Raw genomic sequence first — 13,436 nt, 5'->3', positions numbered from 1 at the left:
TTTTTTTAAAGTTATTATTTTTGTAGTAATTCTAGATTTTTTGGAGTATTCTTTTTAAAATTTTCTTGGTTCTGTGTTTTTTTTTTTTTTTCCTATTATTTTCTTTTCTTCCTTTTTAGCCTCCTGGAGAGAGCCTTGTTGTGCTGGAATAGCAGCGCCTGGTGAGAAGGGTCAGCTTGTTATCCGATAGAGCCCACGTTGCTTTGGTTCCGGGATGAAGACTCAGCCTGTTTCATGGAACCAAACCCCAATAACTGATCACAATCAATGATCCATTGCCATCAACAGGTATTCTTTATTATATTGTGATAGAGAACAGTGTTAACACCCAAAGCAGTTTTCTACCTTTACTTCTGTGTGCATGTTTATATTTCCAGAAGCCTTACATATTCATTAGAATTCCTCACCCCTGATACATGGCCATGTTAATTCCCAAAATGTCTGTCCCTTTCCCAGGATCTCTGTCTTCCTCTTGTAGTCTTCTTTTCTATGGTTTCTTTCTTCCAACTGGATTTGAGATGGAGGTCACACACCCTCAGTTTGGTGGTCCCTCAGGCAGTTGTGGCTTGCAGAACTGCAGTGTTCTCACTCAATACAAACACTGGCTCCTCTTGTTCCCCGTGTGGATTTCCTTTCTTGCTTTGCGTTATGGCGATGTTGCTATCCTGTGCAATCAGCAGTCTATGAAGCTTATCTCCTGTGGTTACTGTGAGGCGCAGTTCATCTCTCAATCCTGTTCTTTAGATGGTTTTTCTGGAAAAGAAAGAGAAAAGCAACGGATGCTGAGGTGGGACAGCTTGTCATGCCATGGGAAACCCCGTATTGCTTTGGTTTGGGGAAGACTCACCCAATTCTTTAGTTTCTACCATTAGAAAAGAAAGAGAAAAGTAACACATGATGAGCTGGGACAGCTTGTCATCTCATGGGAAACTCTGCATTCCCGGGTACAGGGAAGAGGACTCACCCAATGCTCCAATTCGTTTCTCTGGAAAAGGAAGAGGAGAGCAATGCGCGATGAGAGGAGCATCTCATCCCACAGCTCACACAGACAGACCCTGATGTTTTTAATTTGGGAGCAGAGACTCACTCAGTTCTGCAACGTTTTTTTCTGCAAAAGAAACAAATAGGAAACGCATGATGAAAAGGGTCAGATGATCATCTCATGGCTGATCCCATGGGATGACCCCAAATTCCTTCATTGTATGGAGGGAAACTTACTCAGCTCTGCAGCACGTAAACCTGGAAAGAAAAAGCAGAAACAGTAAATGATGAGAGGAAAATCTCATCCCACAGCTCATACAGGAAGACCCCAGTTTTTTAATTTGGGAGGGGAGACTCACCTATATTTGTCAAATATCTCTCTGGAATAGAAAGACAAAAGCAGTGCATGATCAGAGGGGATTTTTCATCCCGTATGCTGTCCCTTGGGAAGACCCCAAATTCGCTCAGTTCAGTGACTTCGACTTACTCCACTCTGATTTCCGATTCTCTGCAAAACAAGAAACAAAAAGCACTGCATGTTGAGGTGGGACATCTTGTCATCCCACGGAAAACCTCAAATTCCTTTGCTTTGGGGAAGAAGACTCACCCACTGCTTCAACTTGATCCACTGGAAATGGAAGAGAAAAGCAATGCATGATGAGAGGAGCCTCTCATCCAAGAGCTGACACAGGCAGAGCCCTTTGTTGTTAATTTGGGAGGGAGCACTCACCCAGTTCTGCCATGTGTAGCCCTGCAAAAGGAACCAATAAGAAACGCATGATGAGAAGGGTCAGATGAACATCCCATGGCCGATCCCAAGGGAAGACCCCAATCTCTTTGGTTTGGGGAGGAAGACTTACTCAGATTAGGAGCACGTATACCTGCAGAGGAAAAGCAGAAACAGTGAATGATGAGAGAAACATCTCATCCCACAGCTCACAGAGGGAGAGAGCAGTGATTTCAATTTGGGAGAGGACACTCACCAATCTTTTTAAGGTGTTTCTCTGTGAAAGAAAGAGAAAATCAGTACATGGTGAGAGGGGACGTTTCAGCCCATATGTTGTCCCTTGGGAAGACCCCAAATCCCTTCGGTTCAGGGAAGAAGACTCACCCACTTCTTCAATTTCGTTCTCTGAAAAAGAAAGAGAAAAGTGACGCGTGATGAGAGGAATGTTTCATCCCACAACTCCCATAGGAAAGCCCTTTTTTCTAATATGGGAGAGAGGACTCACCCAACTTTTTAAGTTGTGTCTCTGCAAAAGAAATAAGCAATGCATGATGAGAAGGATGAGATTACTATCCCATGGCTGTTTCTATGTGAAGACCCCAAATTCCTTCAGTGCAGGGAGGCTTACTCAGATTTGCAGCACACGAACCTGCAAAGGAGAAGCAGCGTCAATGCATGATGAGAGGAACATCTCATCCCCCAGCTCACAAAGCAAGACCCCAACGTTTTTTTTGTATGGAAATGGAGACTCACCCAACTTTTCATACTGTTTCCCTGGAAAAGAAAGAGAAAAGGAGTGCATGGTCGGAGGGGATTTTTCATCCCGTGTGCAGTCCCTTGGGATGACCCCAGATTCCCTCAGTTTAGTGACTGCAACTTACTCAGCTGTGAATCCCATTCCTCTGCCAAAAAGGAAAAGTAACACATGATGAATTGGGACAGCTTGCCATCCCATTGAACATCCCATGTTCCTTGGGTCTAGGGAAGAAGACTCACCCACTGCTTCTCTTTGTTCCACTGGAAAAGAAAGAGAAAAGCAACACATGATGAGAGGAACATCTCATCCCACAGCTCACACAGGCAGACCCCTTTTTTTTATTTAATTTGGGAGGGAGGACTCACCCAGTTTTGCAGCTAGTAGCTCTGCAAAAGGAACCAATGAGAAATGCATGATGAGATGGGTTAGATGATCATGGGATCAACCATGGGAAGACCCCAAATTCCTTCATTGTAGGCAGGGAGACTTACTCAGATCTGCAGTGCTTAAATCTGCAGAGGAAAAGCGGAAACAGTGCATGATGAGAGGAACATCTCATCCCACAGCTCACACAGGAAAACTCCAATGTTTTTAATTTGGCAGGGGAGACTCACCCTTCTCAGCAAGATGTTCCTCTGGTAATGGAAGAGAAAAGCAACACATGATGAGAGGAACATCCCATCCCACTGCTCACAGAGTCAGGCCCCTGTTTCTTAGTTTGGGAGGCAGCACTCACCCAGATCTGCAGCCAGTTCCTCTGCAAAAGAAACAAATAAGAAACTCATTGTGAGGAGAGTGAGATTATCATCCCATGGGAAGACCCCACATTCCTTCCGTGTACATAGGGAGCGATACTGAGATTTGCAGCACTTAAATCTTCAAAGGAAAAGCAGAAACAGTGCATGATGAGAGAAACATCTCATCCTACAGCTCACAAAGGAAGACCGCAATGGTTTTAATTTGGGAGAGGAGACTCACCCGTATTCTCATACCATTTCTCTGGAAAAGAAAGAGAAAAGCAGTGTATGGTCAGAGGGGATTTTTTGTCCCATAGATTGTCCTCTGGGGGGACCACAAATTCCCTCAGTTTGGTGACTGCAAATTACCCAAGACTGAATTCTGAATCTCTGCAAAACAGAAAGAAAAACCAACGCATGATGAGGTGGGACAGCCTTTCATCCCATGAGAAACCCCATATTGCTTTGGTTTGGGGAAGAACACTTACCCAATTTTTCCATTTGTTTCACTGGAAAAGGAAGTGAAAAGCAATGCATGATGAGTGGAACATCTCATCCCACAGCTCACACAGGCAGAGCCCCTTTACTTTTAGTTTGGGAGGGAGCACTCACTCAGTTTTGAAGCTAGGATCTCTGCAAAAGAAACAAATAGGAAATGCATGATGAGAAGGGTCAGATGATCATCCCATGGCTGATCCCATGGGAAGACCCCAAATTCCTTCTGTGTAGGGAGGGAGACTTACTCAGATTTGCAGCACATACACCTGGAAAGGAAAAGCAGAAACAGAGCGTGATGAGAGGAACATTTCATCCCACAGCTCCCATAGGAAGAGCATTGGAAAAAAATAAAATTGGGAGTGGAGACTCACCCAATATCGCAGGTAGTTCCGCTGGAAAAGAAAGAGCAGAGCAGTGCATGGTCAGAGGGGACAGCTGCTCATCCCATGGCTAACGCCATGGGGAGACCCTGAATTCCCTCACTTAGGGGAAGGAGACTTACCCAGTGCTGCATCTTTCCCCTCTGCAAAATAGAAGCAATGGGAATGTATGGTCAGAGGGAACACCTCCTCATCCCATGGCTGCTTGCATACCTAGACCCCAAATATTTTTGTTCTAGGATATGGCCAATAACCACTTTGGTCCCAGGAATGAATTAAAACAACTAGAAGGGAACTACTGGGGAAGAGTTTTTCATATGAATCAGTCAGGATCGACACATCCCACAACCTCAGTACTTCCCACGACCCCACTTCATTCCAAGGCCCCAACACATCCCACGAACCCAACACATCCCAAGATCCCAACATCCCAAGGCCCCAAACATCCCACAGCCCCAGCACATGGCATAAACCCAGCACTCTGCAGTCTTCTATCAGTTCCATTAAAAGGACTTTGGTGGTGGAAGGGGCTGGAAGGACTCACTCAGCTCTCTGCTCTGTGCCGCTGGAAAACAAATTGGAGGAAGAGGTAGTCAGCAGGGCAGCTTGGTTCTGGGGACAACTCCAGAGGGTCTGGACCTTTCCGTCTGCCGCACGGTCCAGCCACATTCCTGTCTGCCCACCCACACCCCTTTTCTTCTTCCCCTTTATTCCCCAAAAGAAAGGCAAATGTTATTTAATGGGCAGTGGGAATGTCAGGAAAAATCTCCCTTCCTCCTCCTGTGTACCTCCATGGACCAGAGCTCAGCACCACCCCGACCATCCCTGTCCATGCACAACACCTCCCTGTGCTCCATCCCCTCCACTGTCAGCTCACCTTTCTTCCTATAGAGAAAAGCAATGATGACAAATGACCCAACCAGAAGTGTGACGATCACAGCCAGAGCCACCTTCCAGGGATGAAGGATCTGGGAAAAGGGATCTGGAAAAAACATCAGGAAAATAGTTCCTTTTCCACTGCCTTATGTGGAGAAGCATGACTTTGACTTCTCGAGATCACAGAACCCAAAGGGGCAGCAACCAGGGAGCAGTGACACACAATGGCAGCGTCCCCATATTGGCACAGGCAGAGGAGCTGCTCAGCATCATGTGCCCACTGCCACTGAGCCATGGAGAAAGGCATCCCAGAAACCCAACCCAACCACTTCATCCATGCAGACTTATCCACAAATCAAACTGCACCCGCTGCAACTCCAGCATCTCAAGGAGCAATTCAGCCCCAACCTCTTCCAAAGGCTGCTGTTCTTCAGTTCTCCATCCATGGACGTGAGGATGAGAATGGACAGAGGTCGGATGGGACACACAAACCCAGTGACACCTGGAGACATCACCCCAGCCACTGACCTGACACCTCCAGGTCCACCACAGCGTCTGCATAGCCATCACCATCCTGCACAGCACAGCTGTATGAGCCACTATCGGAGGAGCTCACAGCAGTGATGCGCAAATCCAGGTTTCCATCATAGAGACCATCCCTGAGCAGTTCTGTTCTCCCTTTATATTCCTGCATTTGCTCCAGGTCCTCTCCATTTTGGTAGTGGTGCACAATCCCAGAGGACCGCAGCTGTATCCATCTGATGTCTGAGCTCCAAGCATCCTTGCAAGGGGACAAGTGGCAGCGCAGCACGACATCCTGTCCCACGATGGCAGTGACACGGAGGCTCGGTGCTACCACTGTAAGCTGAGCTGTGCAATGAGAAGGTCATGGAGAGATGGTGAGATGGTGGCTGTGTTAATGTGGGGACATGGAGCGGCACAGGGTGAGTTGGTGTGTGCTCCATCCCATGTAAAAGCAGTGGGGAGGGATCAGGAGGGAGCGGGCAAGGATTGCTGGGGGTGGGAGCCCACTCACACCGTGTGGTGGAGGTGAAGAAGAGACAAAAATTCCACCCAATATCACACATTTCATGAAATAGCCCAAGTGAAAGAGAAAGCCAAGCAGGGCTGTGTGCTGGGCATGGGTCCTCCCTGCCCCATGGCTGCTCCCCCACCTCACAGCAACACCTGTGCCAGGCACAGCAGCCCCACAGGACCCCTACCTGATCCCGGCTGGAGGAGGTGCAGAGCCAGGAGATAAGGCAGGAGTGTCCTCCAGGGGAGGGTGAATCTGGGGTGGTTGCAGCCCGATGTGAAGGCCATCTGTACTGGAGAAGAGAAGGGGAGAAGAATTTAGGGAGAGAGAGGAAGGATACTGAGAAGGAGATGGTGGAGAAGATGCTGAAGAGGATTTGGAAAGAATATGGGGAAGAAGTGTGGGGAGAATATGAGGGCAGAAACTGTAGGAGAAGAGAGCTCGAGCGGATCAGCTTTGCAGTGGAGTCTCACAACGAGGGATCGTTGTGCAAAGCAGAGTAAAGCAGCTCTGTGAAGCTGAGGGGGAGCGATGCAGCCGTCCCATCCGCCTCCCTCAGCAGCACAGCGGCTCTGATAAGGGTGGGTGGAAGGAAGAGGGCTGATATCCCCCCCATGTGTACAAAGGGGGGGCAGGGAGTGCAAACGGGGTGCAGTGCATCTGAAGGGCTGCAGATAGCGCAGGGAGGGGTGCAGACAGGGGGTGATCATCCGCCCTGCAGCAGTCAGACAGGAGGAGGGGACCTCAGGGATGGAGAGAAATGAAGCCGGGAGATCCGACCCAGTAATGTGGGCTGGCAATGGGTTGTGTCAAGCAGGAATTGCTTTAATACAGTGCTGGGAGCTCAGGGGGTCTCTGCACCCAATGTGCACCCTGAGGAGAGCAGTGAGTGCAGGTCTGTAGGCAAAGTGTGTATGTATTCAGCACATTGCTGAGACATTGGTTGCATACTGTGTCATAAAATGTCGTGAGGGTGTCTGTGCCCCATCTGGTGGCCGTTGGATGAAGGCCGGCACTCATCCTCACAAAGGCTCGGAGTGTTCCGCGCTGTGCACTTCTAAGTGCCCTTAAGGGGGGGTACCCAAATGGTCCTCTGCTGGCGTTGTGTGCAGCAGAAGCATCTGCTTTGCATCCTTATGAAGATAAGGGCAACAGCATCTTTCCTGCTCTCTTATCGTGACGTGACAGTGAGCCGTCCTGGCCTCACTCCGAGGGCAGAGACCTCTCTGCTTTCATTGCAGATGTTTTTTTTCTAAGTACCATTGTTTATTCTCTTACTTCTGTGCATTTATTTATGTATTTGTCTGTGAACTTCTTTTCTTCCTTGTTAGCTCATTGGAGGGAGCCTTGTTCAGTTGGAAACGCCACGCATGGTGAGAAGGGTCGGCTTCTTATCCGACAGCCAGAGCCCCTTTGGTTCCGGGATGAAGACTCAGCCTGTTCCAAGGAACCAAACCCCAATAACTGCTCACAATCAATGATCCATTGCCATCAGCAGGTATTCTTTATTATATAGGGACAGAGAACAGTGCTAACACCCAAAGCAGTTTTCTACCTTTGTTTCTGCGTGCATGCTTGTATTTACAAAAACATGACATATTCGTTAGATGTCCACAAAGCCTGATACACGGTCACACTATTTCCCCAAATGCCCATATCTCTTCCAGGATCTCTGTCTCCCTCCCCTTTCCTTCCTTTCTATGGTTTCTTTCTTCCAATTGGCTTTGAGTTGGAGGTCGCACACCCTCAATTCGGCGGTCCCTCAGGCAGCTTTGGCTGACAGAACTGCAGTGTTCTCACTCAACACAAACACTGGCTCCTCTTGTTCTCGTGGATTTCCTTGCTCTGTTTGTGGAATCGTGGATTTTATGCTGTGTAGTAATTGATCTATGAAGCTTAACTCCTGTGGTTACTGTGAGGCGCAGTTCATTTCTCAATCCAAGTCTTCAGATGGTTTTTCTGGAAAAGAAATAAAAAGGAACGGATGCTGAGGTTGGACAGCTTGTCATGCCATGGGAAACCCCGTATTGCTTTGGTTTGGGAAAGACTCACCCGCTTCTTCAGTATCTACCACTAGAAAAAAGGAATAGGAAAGCAATGCACGATGAGATGGGACAGCTTGTCATCCCATGGATTGCCCCATATTCCTTTGGTTTGGGGACAAAGACTCACCCACTGCTTCAGTTTGTTCTGCTGGAAAAGAGAGAAAAGCATCGCATGATGAGAGGAACATCTCATCCCACAGCTCACACAGGAAGACCCCAACGATTTTAATATGGGAGGGGAGACTCACCCATCTCCTCATGGCGCTCCTCTGGCAAAGGAGGAGAAAAGCAGTGCATGGTCAGAGGGGATTTTTCATCCCATACACAAGACTTTGGGAAGACCCCACATTCCCTCAGTTCAGTGACTGCAACTTACTCAGCTCCGATTTCTGTTTCTCTGCAAAAAAGAAAGAAGAAGCACCTCATGATGAGGTGGCACAGCTTGTCATCCCATGGGAAACCCATAGTCCTTTGGGACAGGGAAGAAGACTCACCTGATTCTTTAGCTTGTTGCCCTGGAAAAGAAAGAGAAAATAATGCGTGATGAGAGGAACACCTCATCCCACAGCTCACACAGGCAGATCCCCTTTTGTATTTAATTTGGGAGGGAGGACTCACCCAGTATTACAGCTGGTATCTCTGCAAAAAGAACAAATAAGAAATATGTGATAAGGTTCAGGTTATCATCCCATGGCTGATCCCATGGAAGACCCCAAATCCCTTTGGTTGGGGAAGAAGACTCACCCAAATTTACATTCCTTCTCTCTGCAAAGGAAAATTAGAACCAGTGCATGATGGGAGGAACAGCTCATCCCACAGCTCACACAGGAGGACCCCAATATTTTTAATTTGGGAGGGGAGACTCACCCATCCATTCAAAGTGTTCCTCTGGAAAAGTAAAAGGAAAGCAGCACATGATGAGAAGAACGTCTCATCCCACAGCTCACAAAGTCTGACTGCTTTTAATTTAGTTTGGGAGGTTGGACTCACCCAGTTTTGTAACCAGTTTCTCTACAAAAGAAAGAAAGACGAAATTTATGATGAGAAGAGTCGGATGATCATCCCATGGCTGATCCCATGGGAAAACTGTAAGTTCCTTCAGTGCAGGGAGGGAGACTTACTCTGGTTTACAGCACTTAAATCTGCAATGGAAAAGCAGAAGGAGTGTGTGATGAGAGGAAAATCTCATCCCACAGCTCCCATAGGAAGACCCCAGCGTTTTTAATTTGGGGGGGAGAGACTCACCCATACGCTGAAAGTGTCTGTCTGGAATAGAAAGAGAAAAGCAGTGCATGGTCAGAGGGGATTTTTCATCCCGTATGCAGGACTTTGGGAAGACCCCACATTCCTTCAGTTTAGTGACTGCAACTTACGGAACTGTGAATGCTGTTTCTCTGCAAAAAGGACAGAAAAAACAGGGCATGATGAGGTGGCACAGCTTGTCATCCCATGGGAATCCCGTATTTCTTTGTTTGGGGAAAGAAGACTCACCCAATTCTTTAGTTTGTTGTGCTGGAAAAGGAAGAGAAAAGTAGTACATGATGAGAGGAACATCTCATCCCACAGCTCACACAGGCAGACCCCATTTTTTATGTAATCTGTGAGGGGGGACTCACCCAGTTTGGCAGCTATATTATCTGCAAAAGGAACCAATAAGAAATGCATGATGAGAAGGGTCCGATTATCATCCCATGGCTGATCCCATGGGAAGACCCCAAATCTGTTTGGTTTGGGAAGAGAGACTCACTCAACTTTACATTCCTTCTCCCTGCAAAGGAAAAGCAGAAACAGTGCATGATGAGAGGAAGAGCTCATCCCACAGCTCACACAAGATTTCCCCAGCATTTATAATTTCGGAGGGGAGACTCACGATTCACTGCAATATATTCCTCTGGAAAAGAAAGGGAAAAGCAACACACAGTGAGAGGAAGATCCTATCCCACAGCGAGCCCAGGCAGACCCCCTTTTTTAATTTAATTTGGGAGGCAACACTCACCCAATTTTGCAGCCAGTTCCTCTGCAAAAGGAACGAATATGAAATGCATGATGAGAGGGGTCAGATGATCATCCCATGGCTGATCCCATGGGAAGACCACAAATTCCTTCCGTGCTGGTAGGGAGACTTACTCAGATCTGCAACGCCAGAACCTGCAAAGGAAATGTAGAAACAGTGCGTGATGAGAGGAACATCTCATCCACAGCTCCCACATGAGGACCCCAACGTTTTAATTTTGGGAGGGGGGACTCACCCATCTCTTCACAGTCTTTCTCTGGGAAAGAAAGAGAAAAGCAGTGCATGGTCAGAGGGGATTTTTCATCCCATGCACAGTCCCTTGGGAAGACCCCACATTCCCTCAGTTCAGTGACTGCAACTTACTCAGCTCTGAATTGCAATCCTCTGCAAAAAAAAAAGACAGAAGAAGCACCAAATGATGATGCGGGACAGCTTGTCATCCCTTGGGAGACCCCATATTTCTTTGCATTAGTGAATGTAGACTCACCCACTTCGTCAGCATTTTCGTCTGGAAAATAAAGAGAAAAGCAATGCACGATGAGTGGAACATCTCATCCCACAGCTCACACAGGCAGACTCTCTTTACTTTGAGTTTGGGAGGGAGCACTCACTCAGTTTTGAAGCTAATTTCTCTGCAAAGGTAAGAAATAGGAAATGCATGAAGAGAGGGGGCCATGTTTTCATTCAATGGCTGATCCCATGGGAAGACCCCAAATTCCTTCAGTGTCAGGAGGGACACTTACTCAGATTTTCAGCACTTAAACCTGCAATGGAAAGGTAGAATCAGTGCATGGTGAGAAGAACATCCTATCCCACAGCTCCCCAAGGCAGAACATTTGAAAGAATACAATTGGGAATGGAGACTCACCCGATATCTCATCTAGTTCCGCTGGAAAAGAAAGAGCAGAGCAGTGCATGGTCAGAGCGGACAGCTGCTCATCCCACTGCTGATGCCATGGGGACACCCTGAATTCCCTCACATATGGGGAGGAGACTTACCCAACGCTGCATCTTTTCTCTCTGCAAAATAGAAGCAAATGAAATGCATGGTCAGAGGGGACACGTTTCCATGCCATCAGCTCCCACACCCTGACCCCAAACCCTTTTTTCTGGGATGTGGCCAATGACCACTTTGGCCTCAAGAAGGAGTTAAATGAATCGGAAGGAACCGATTGGGCAAGAGTTCTGAAGTGGATCAATCAGGGTTGACAGATCCCACGACCCCAGCACATCCCACGGCCCCAACACATCCCAAGGTCCCATAGATCCCATGGCCCCAGCACAAGGCATAAACCCAGCACTCTGCAGTCTTCTATCAGTTCCATTAAAGGGACTTTGGTGGTGGAAGGGGCTGGAAGGACTCACTCAGCTCTCTGCTCTGTGCCGCTGGAAAACAAATTGGAGGAAGAGGTAGTCAGCAGGGCAGCTTGGTTTTGGGGACGTCCCCCGAGGGTCTGGACCTTTCCACCTGCCCCACGGTCCACCCACTTTCCTATCTGCCCACCCACACTTCTTTTTTTCCTTCCTTCATTCCCCAAAAGAAAGGCAAATGTTATTTAATGGGCAGTGGGAATGTCAGGAAAAATCTCCCTTCCTCCTCCTGTGTACCTCTGTACACCAGAGCTCAGCACCACCCCGACCATCCCTGTCCATGAACAACACCTCCCTGTGCTCCATCCCCTCCGCTCTCAGCTCACCTTTCTTCCTACAGAGAAAAACAATGATGACAAATGACCCAACGAGAATTGTGACGACCACAGCCAGAGCCACCTTCCAGGGATGGACGATCTGGGAAAAGGGATCTGGAAAAGACATCAGGACAAGGGTTCCTTTTCCACTGCCTTATGTGGACAAACACGACTTCGACTTCTGGAGATCACAGAACCCGAAGGGACAACAACCAGGGAGCAGTGACACACAATGGCAGCGTCCCCATATTGGCACAGGCGGAGGAGCTGCTCAGCATCGTGTGCCCTCTGCCACTGAGATGTGGAGAAACCCATCCCAGAAACCCAACCCAACCACCTCATCCATGCATATCCATTTTCAAATTACACCATGTGCCCGATCCAACTCCAGCATCTCATGGAGCTGTTCAGCCCTGAGCTCTTCCAAAGGCTGCTGTCCTTCAGTTCTCCATCCATGGATGTGAGGATGAGGATGGACAGAGGTCGGATGGGACACACAAACCCAGGGACACCTGGAGACATCACCCCAGCCACTGACCTGACACCTCCAGGTCCACCACAGCGTCTGCATAGCCATCACCATCCTGCACAGCACAGCTGTATGAGCCACTATCGGAGGTGCTCACAGCAGTGATGCGCAAATCCAGGTTTCCATCATAGAGACCATCCCTGAGCAGTTCTGTCCTCCCTTTATATTCCTGCATTTGCTCCAGGTCCTCTCCATTTTGGTAGTGGTGCACAAAACCAGAGGACCGCTGCAGGATCCATCTGATGTCCAATCTCCAAGCATCCTTGCAAGGGCACAAGTGGCAGCGCAGCACGACATCCTGTCCCACGATGGCAGTGACACGGAGGCTCGGTGCCACCACCCTGAGCTGGGCTGGGCAATGAGAAGGGCACGAAGAGATGGTGAGATGGTGTCTGTGTTAATGTGGGGGCATGGAGCGGCACAGGGTGAGTTGGTGTGTGCTCCATCCCATGTAAAAGCAGTGGGGAGGGATCAGGAGGGAGCGGGGAAGGATTGCTGGGGGTGGGAGCCCACTCACACCCTGTGGTGGAGGTGAAGAAGGGACAGAAATTCCACCCGAAATCACACATTTCATGAAATAGCCCAAGTGAAAGAGAAACCCAAGCGAGGCTGGGTGCTGGACATGGGTCCTCCCTGCCCCATGGCTGCTCCCCCACCCCACAGCAACACCTGTGCCAGGCACAGCAGCCCCACAGGACCCCTACCTGATCCCGGCTGGAGGAGGTGCAGAGCCACGAGATAAGGCAGGAGGGTCCTCCAGGGGAGGGTGAAACTGGGGTGGTTGCAGCCCGTTGTGAAGGCCATCTGTGCTGGAGAAGAGGAGGGGGGAAGGAGTTGGGGAAAGGAGAGAGAGGAAGGAGACTGAGAAGGAGATGATGGAGGAGATGGGGCAGAATGTGGGTAGAAAATGGGTAAAAGATGAGAGAAGATGATAGGAGAAGGTGGTGGGGGAAGGAGATTGGGGAAGGGGATACAAGGAGGAGTTTGGGGAAGGAGATGGAGAAGGAGGTGCCGGAGCAGATGGGGAAGAAGATTTGGAAAGAAGATTTAGAAAAAGTTGAGGAAGAATATGCAGGAAGGAGCTGTAGGAGGAGAGGGGCCCAGAGGGTTACAGCCACCAGGAGAGGAGGGAATGGGGTCACTCAAACGTGAGTTCCATGAGCACAGC

General features: G+C 48.8%; 2 protein-coding genes and 1 long non-coding RNA gene across 13 annotated transcripts in view; 1 reads left to right on the top strand and 2 right to left on the bottom strand.

Moving 5' to 3' along the window:
* Positions 1-13,436, top strand: part of LOC107054701 — a 29,084-nt gene that overhangs the window by 14,435 nt on the left and 1,213 nt on the right. For 2 of the 5 annotated variants that reach the window (XR_005840194.2, XR_005840193.2), the window contains exons 2-3: positions 120-288; positions 7,324-12,693. This is a non-coding gene — a long non-coding RNA (uncharacterized LOC107054701). Of the gene's footprint in view, positions 1-119; positions 289-4,971; positions 5,901-7,323; positions 12,694-13,436 lie in introns of all 5 variants that reach the window. The other 3 variants (XR_005840192.2, XR_005840191.2, XR_005840190.2) reach the window with 2 other exon arrangements.
* BTN3A3L2 (butyrophilin subfamily 3 member A3-like 2) overlaps positions 272-13,436 on the bottom strand; it is a 20,650-nt gene continuing 7,485 nt past the window's right edge. Inside the window, exons 2-33 of one of the 7 annotated variants that reach the window (XM_046901559.1) lie at positions 6,180-6,284; positions 5,485-5,826; positions 4,958-5,062; positions 4,625-4,645; positions 4,203-4,223; positions 4,072-4,092; positions 3,946-3,966; positions 3,815-3,835; positions 3,691-3,711; positions 3,572-3,592; positions 3,444-3,464; positions 3,202-3,222; positions 3,080-3,100; positions 2,957-2,977; positions 2,831-2,851; positions 2,705-2,725; positions 2,590-2,610; positions 2,462-2,482; positions 2,337-2,357; positions 2,214-2,234; positions 2,093-2,113; positions 1,965-1,985; positions 1,842-1,862; positions 1,712-1,732; positions 1,589-1,609; positions 1,469-1,513; positions 1,341-1,361; positions 1,219-1,239; positions 1,088-1,108; positions 965-985; positions 848-862; positions 272-753 (exon numbers count right to left, since the gene is read on the bottom strand). In XM_046901559.1, coding sequence (XP_046757515.1) covers positions 728-753; positions 848-862; positions 965-985; positions 1,088-1,108; positions 1,219-1,239; positions 1,341-1,361; positions 1,469-1,513; positions 1,589-1,609; positions 1,712-1,732; positions 1,842-1,862; positions 1,965-1,985; positions 2,093-2,113; positions 2,214-2,234; positions 2,337-2,357; positions 2,462-2,482; positions 2,590-2,610; positions 2,705-2,725; positions 2,831-2,851; positions 2,957-2,977; positions 3,080-3,100; positions 3,202-3,222; positions 3,444-3,464; positions 3,572-3,592; positions 3,691-3,711; positions 3,815-3,835; positions 3,946-3,966; positions 4,072-4,092; positions 4,203-4,223; positions 4,625-4,645; positions 4,958-5,062; positions 5,485-5,826; positions 6,180-6,284 — 1,184 coding nt within the window. In that variant the 3' untranslated portion in view covers positions 272-727. Of the gene's footprint in view, positions 754-847; positions 863-964; positions 986-1,087; positions 1,240-1,340; positions 1,514-1,588; positions 1,610-1,711; positions 1,733-1,841; positions 1,863-1,964; positions 2,114-2,213; positions 2,235-2,336; positions 2,358-2,461; positions 2,483-2,589; positions 2,611-2,704; positions 2,726-2,830; positions 2,852-2,956; positions 2,978-3,079; positions 3,101-3,201; positions 3,223-3,443; positions 3,465-3,571; positions 3,593-3,690; positions 3,712-3,814; positions 3,836-3,945; positions 3,967-4,071; positions 4,093-4,202; positions 4,224-4,624; positions 4,646-4,957; positions 5,063-5,484; positions 5,827-6,179; positions 6,285-13,436 lie in introns of those variants that run through there. The other 6 variants (XM_040648766.2, XM_046901560.1, XM_040648767.2 and 3 more) reach the window with 6 other exon arrangements.
* Positions 7,926-13,436, bottom strand: part of V-BG (V-region-like B-G antigen) — a 12,685-nt gene continuing 7,174 nt past the window's right edge. The window contains 29 exon segments of the mRNA NM_001030673.1: positions 7,926-7,951; positions 8,045-8,065; positions 8,165-8,185; positions 8,286-8,306; positions 8,414-8,434; positions 8,532-8,552; positions 8,656-8,676; positions 8,782-8,802; positions 8,905-8,925; positions 9,028-9,048; positions 9,159-9,179; positions 9,283-9,303; positions 9,411-9,431; positions 9,529-9,549; positions 9,654-9,674; positions 9,785-9,805; positions 9,908-9,928; positions 10,034-10,054; positions 10,165-10,185; positions 10,287-10,307; positions 10,415-10,435; positions 10,539-10,559; positions 10,663-10,683; positions 10,795-10,815; positions 10,920-10,940; positions 11,051-11,071; positions 11,417-11,437; positions 11,749-11,853; positions 12,278-12,619. Of these exon segments, the coding sequence (NP_001025844.1) occupies positions 7,926-7,951; positions 8,045-8,065; positions 8,165-8,185; positions 8,286-8,306; positions 8,414-8,434; positions 8,532-8,552; positions 8,656-8,676; positions 8,782-8,802; positions 8,905-8,925; positions 9,028-9,048; positions 9,159-9,179; positions 9,283-9,303; positions 9,411-9,431; positions 9,529-9,549; positions 9,654-9,674; positions 9,785-9,805; positions 9,908-9,928; positions 10,034-10,054; positions 10,165-10,185; positions 10,287-10,307; positions 10,415-10,435; positions 10,539-10,559; positions 10,663-10,683; positions 10,795-10,815; positions 10,920-10,940; positions 11,051-11,071; positions 11,417-11,437; positions 11,749-11,853; positions 12,278-12,619 (1,019 nt within the window).

The sequence above is a fragment of the Gallus gallus genome, chromosome 16 (assembly GCF_016699485.2).
Source record: "Gallus gallus isolate bGalGal1 chromosome 16, bGalGal1.mat.broiler.GRCg7b, whole genome shotgun sequence".
Classification (NCBI taxonomy): Eukaryota; Metazoa; Chordata; class Aves; order Galliformes; family Phasianidae; genus Gallus; species Gallus gallus.
Note: the sequence above shows the minus strand (reverse complement) of the source record. Positions and strands in the feature narration are given on the sequence as shown.